The 5,665-nt window shown below is 37.7% G+C and overlaps 1 protein-coding gene across 1 annotated transcript in view; it reads left to right on the top strand.

The window, feature by feature from the left end:
• PXK (PX domain containing serine/threonine kinase like) overlaps window positions 1-5,665 on the top strand; it is a 34,996-nt gene that overhangs the window by 3,432 nt on the left and 25,899 nt on the right. The window contains exons 3-4 of the mRNA XM_019652771.1: window positions 1,226-1,336; window positions 5,101-5,313. Of these exons, the coding sequence (XP_019508316.1) occupies window positions 1,226-1,336; window positions 5,101-5,313 (324 nt within the window). The remainder of the gene's footprint in view (window positions 1-1,225; window positions 1,337-5,100; window positions 5,314-5,665) is intronic.

The following is a 5,665-nucleotide window of genomic DNA, read 5'->3' as shown; positions in this document are numbered from 1 at the left end:
GATATCTTGAGACTATATAAATATCCCGTTCTTCATCATACTCCCTAGTGTTAGCATTCATTGAGAGTTTTTAACTCCAGCATTCCTCTTATATTTATTAGTTGGCATTCTACTATAAGGAAGAGCTTTTCTTGTTCTCTCTTCTTTATTTATGATATTTATGTATATTAGCATGGACTCAAGGGTTTTATTTCATTCATTGGGTTTCTTTTTGGGGTGATGAAAATGTTCTAAAGTTAGATTGTGTGAGAGTTGCACAGCTGTGAATATACAGAAAACCATTGAATTGTATACTTTAAATAGGTGAATTATAATGTTATGTGAATTATATTTCAGTAAAGCTCTTAAAATATCAACAGCAACCATTTTGATGTGATGGTCAGGAGAAACTTCATGATCAATTACTATATTTTCCCTCAACCCATTCAATCCCTGCCCCCCAAGTCTTTGCATAGCTCAGCTCCCATGTGTTTACACTTTCATGGTACTTTTTTGAGTTAACGGACATTGTAATACCTGTCTGGAGCCAGTTGGTTCATGTAACCAAAGTTTCAGGTCATATGACTGTTTTCCTTTCAGTCATTAATAGTTTGTCTTACTCCCTACCGCACTTGGTTGACGTCAGTCCCCATCTCAGGAGGACACTGTGAGTCATCATTGCATACTTCAGGAGATGAACAGGAAGATTCATGCTAGCTGCTTTGGAAAAGGGCCAAGATGTCCAAAGATGCTGCTTTTGCTTGTTTCCTGGCTGTTGTGCTCCCCGGCTTGGCACTGTGCAGCTATGTGGAATGTTAGGCAAAGTTGTGAATGAAGACACATTTATTCTGGTCCCCATCTTGGCTGTCCTAGGATTTGGCTGTATTTTTTACCAATTTACAGAGGCAGAATATTAAAACCACTATTCCAGAAACTCAGACCTTCCCTCTCTTCTACCACACTTCTGCCTGAACTATGAGAATACACATACCAAAGCAGATGTCTTTGCATATAAAGTCTACCAGATCAGTTACCCACTTCCTTTTGTCAGTATTGTGTATATTCCTTCTCTCGTCTACAGAATGAGGTACGAGTTGGTCATCTAATAACTTGGAAGTGCCATGTGTTTAGGGAATATCTTACATTTGTATACAACTAAACAGCTGAGATGGGACGTTACAACCAGATCCTGGATGTACAAGGACCTAGATACTAATGCAAATAAACGTGACTTTTTTTTTTGTTTTGGCAGCACCCTTACATCTATCGGGTTACCTTTGCCACAGCTAACGAATCCTCTGCATTGCTAATTAGGATGTTTAATGAAAAAGGAACTTTGAAGGACCTGATCTACAAGGTACTTGTGGTGCAAGTTCATGGACATAAAAAAGTTCTCAAGTCCCTTTAGAACCTGTTATGGATCCTTGATCCCTAACGTTTCAGAAGCGAGACCGTGAGGATTTTATTTGGAATTTATTTTGATTTTAGTAGTAAAAACTACCCAGTTTGATTAAAGATCATTCCTTTCCCTACATGAGGGAAGGTTGAACATTTAATGATTATGTCCATTGCATTGTAGGCTGCTCTCTTAGGTCAGTTTTAAAATTGTGTCTTCCATTTAACAAAGCAATACTGAACTATCTCAAAGTTNCCTCTCCAGCCCAACCTTCTTTCTCTCAGCTCTCTGAATACTGGCAGTAAAACCTAAACCCTCTGGGCAGGAGACCGGAAGATTCTTTTTCTGGGATCTTCCCAGCCTAAGAGGAAAGAGCTAAAGACTCTTTCTCACACTAAAGACTGAGGTCACTGGTTCTCCCAATGAAAAAGCTGAGTGAGATCATGTGCCGCAATGAAGCCCACAGCAGACAAGCCCCAGACACTTACCCGGAGTTTCCAGTCAGCTCTTGGGGCTCTACTCTGAAGCATGAGCAGACAACCCAGGATCACCACATTTCTAAGAAACACTGAACATGAAAGGTAAAGACGAAAACAAACAGAAAAAAAAAAAAAAAAGAACCTTTAGGAAGTAGAAATATACAGAAAGAAGAACATTTCAGGCACCTCAGAAAAGTTATCTTTTATAATCTCGGAGAGATAAGAAATTGCATCACATTCAGGATGTTATTAAGAAAAAAAAGAAAAAAGGAAAAAGTACTTAGAAAAGAAAAAAGATAGTAGAAATGAAAACTCTTTAGAAGGGCTGAAAGATAAAGGAAATACCCAGAAAACATTTTCAGTAAAAATAAAAAAGTTTAACAAAGGTGTAAAATAGGAGAGAAAAGATAAGAATAGAGGATCAGTCCAGAAAGTCCAATATTGGAAAATAGGAGTTCCAGAAAGAGAAAGCAAAAGGCATGTAGAGAAAGAAGTAATGACCTAATACAAGAAAATACCAAAGAATGTAAGGATGTTATTAGTTTCTAGATTGAAAAGGCTAAATCCTCAGCATAGAGGATGAACGTAGACCCACACAAAGGCCATGGCATTCACAAACTGAGATCAAAGAGAAGATCCTAAAAGCTTCTAGGGAGAGAAAAAAACAACAGCCCAGAATAAAAAATCTACTGCTTGAACCTTTAACAACAGCACTGGAAACTAGAAAACAATGAGGTAGTACTTAAAAATTCTGAAGGAAAAATATTTCCAACTTAGAATTCCACATCAAGACTCGCTATCAATCAAGTGTGAAGGTAGAATAAAGACATTTACACATGCAAGCTTTCAAAAACTTTGTCAGCACCCTAAAAGAGGGGGTAAGGGAGATAAAGTTTGGTGGAGGATATCTAAGAAAAAGGCAGGAATGGATATAGATAGGGCGTTCAGCAGAAGAAAGGCAAAAGCATGTCCAACATGATGGTGCAGGAGCTCCCAGGATGCCAGCTTTGGAGCAGCAGCAGAGACCATCAGTCCTGCTTAAAGCGGGTCGGTGGGTTCTGGAAGATACTCTTCAAGAAGATGAAACTAATGCATCTGTCTCTGAATATGTTGAGAAAGGGCTTACACGGAGAGATTGGAGTTCAATAGAAAGCTAAAAATATAGACTGCCAGCTGACAAAGTAAGCATGATAAGCATGACTCTTTGGCTCATTTGTAAATATCGATTACCAGATGTAAACATGAATACTGTACTAAATAAAATAACTTTATTGGAAGGATTAGAAATAGGGTATATGTGGGGTGAGGTCAGGATTGTAAAAGAGAACTTAATCCTCATCTTCCATGATGGGAAATTTATAGATAATGCCTAAAAATGAAAAATCAAGATATAACAACATAAACATTCCCCAATGCCAAAAGATTGGATGAAAGAATTGAATATGGCTGTCTGTGGAGAGTGGGGAATGGGTTTGTCACCTAGTGGCAGGGGAATGTTATGGGACTGTGAAAAATAATAAAAGAATTGTTTGACTTTTGAAATTATGTTCACGTATAAGTTTGATAAAAATAAAAACACATTAAAAATTATATTTTATAGTTGCTATGTTAAATGCAGTATTTTTTGAACTCTTAAGATGCATAGTTTTTTCACATTTTTATAGTATCACTGAAATTATTAGGATGCATCTTAAAATCTATGGTGTCCTAACCTTAATGAAATATGATGGCTCAGGATTCTGATATTGAACCTTATTTGGGAATGACATGAATATAACAATCTTTTTTTTTTTTAATTAAAGATTTCAGGTCTAAGTCTACCTCTTCCTCCCAAAAAATTGATTGGAAACATGGATCGTGAATTCATAGCTGAGAGGCAGAAAGGTCTTCAGAACTATCTCAACGTTATCACCACAAATCATATCTTGTCTAATTGTGAGCTGGTGAAGAAGTTTTTAGATCCAAACAACTATTCTGCAAACTACACTGGTAAGCAAAGGGACCTGTGCACTGTGGTCACAGGGCTAAAGAGGCTCTGCTTTGCTGGAGATAAAATATGTGGGAGGAACCATTTCCAAACAGGAAGATATGTATGTTTGTTATAGGCCATTATTCACTTACTAATCCTTACCTGGTTGTAATTTACTGCAGATGTCTAAAAAGAAAATAGTGACTTCTAGCATGGCTGTAATGTCTGCACAGAAAAATATGGAAGAGAACTTTTTGTGTCTGTGTACTTACAGTCTTGTCTTTATTATCTTCCCTGACGGAACAGAGAGTAATTAATCCTTGATAATCTATATAGTAGTCTCAAATTGATTTGTATTTGGCTCCATGTTTGTATTTACAGTATATATAGTGTGTCTGGTTTTTCTCAGAATTACTTTAAACACAGCAGTGATTCACAAGAGTCCTCTCTGTGTCTTCCCAGTTGTTGGCTGAGACCCACTCAGTGCAAAGCATAAGGAGGTTGTGGTTGTCTTCCAAACCTTCCCTAGATGGGGGCGGCAGCCAGGGGAATGGGAAAGGGTTCTGATTGCACAGAAAGCTGGCACTTATAACCCAAGCCGGGGTCAGCAGAATGGGTGATGAAATACTGAATTCATTCTGGTGTGGTCTTGAAGAGACCAGTGGAAACTATCGTAGGACTGAACCAATGACTAGACTTCACATGATTTGTTAAAGCTAAACAATGCTTAGGGTCTTTCTAAGTGGAACTCGGGGTATTATTAAGAAGNTTATGGATCCTTGATCCCTAACGTTTCAGAAGCGAGACCGTGAGGATTTTATTTGGAATTTATTTTGATTTTAGTAGTAAAAACTACCCAGTTTGATTAAAGATCATTCCTTTCCCTACATGAGGGAAGGTTGAACATTTAATTATTATGTCCATTGCATTGTAGGCTGCTCTCTTAGGTCAGTTTTAAAATTGTGTCTTCCATTTAACAAAGCAATACTGAACTATCTCAAAGTTGGAAAAAATTTTCTTTTAAATAACAGTGAAACATTCTAACAGTATACAAGACTTTGGGGTTGGCTAAAACCAAGACCAGGCTCACTGGACTAGAGAAGGGACGAAACCCATGTTAGCCTCTTTCTATCAGCCATACAGGCTATTGTATTTTAAAAACCCACATCCTGTGGTCTGGTGCCCCTAGCCTCTGTAGAGTCCTGCCTGTTGGGGAGCCTATGTGCAGATGTCACCCCTCTGCTGCTCTCTTATGTGCTCTTTGTTCTTTTCCAAAGTCAAAACCAAAAGACCCGTTCCTAAAGAAGTACTGCAACCCTAAGAAGATTCAAGGCCTTGAACTCCAGCAAATAAAAACATATGGGCGGCAAATATTAGAGGTAAGAGGCATTGAATTTTTGTTTAAGTTGTATTGGAATCTCACCCACTATTCCAGTGTTCTTTGGGGAAAATTCTTGGGCAATATCCGAAGTAGCTTAAGTTGCCTGACGGTTTATAAACGGAAGGCGTTGTGTTTCATCCCCAAATGCAGATATTTAAGACTAAGACCGAATAGAGCTACAAAATTCCAAAAAGCTTCACTATTGGAATTTAGTGTCTGCTTTTTAAGAATGTATCGGTGTGGGTACCAACTTTTGTGTTATTTTTGGTTGATATTTATCTTTAGGCCAAAATTCTTGATTTTTGTTATATACTTAACCATATAGCTCCCTTACAGAAGTGTAATTAGTATGAAAAGCCTTTCCCACATCACTCTCTAGAGCAGTATTCTTCAAGCTTCTTGGACTGTGCAAACCTATTAGTGAAAACAATTTAAGCATAACCTCCCTTATATTGTATATA

This window comes from Hipposideros armiger, unplaced genomic scaffold (genome assembly GCF_001890085.2).
Source record: "Hipposideros armiger isolate ML-2016 unplaced genomic scaffold, ASM189008v1 scaffold_187, whole genome shotgun sequence".
Lineage (NCBI taxonomy): Eukaryota > Metazoa > Chordata > Mammalia > Chiroptera > Hipposideridae > Hipposideros > Hipposideros armiger.
The sequence above is the reverse complement of the archived record's forward strand: the minus strand, read 5'-3'. Positions and strand labels throughout refer to the sequence as shown.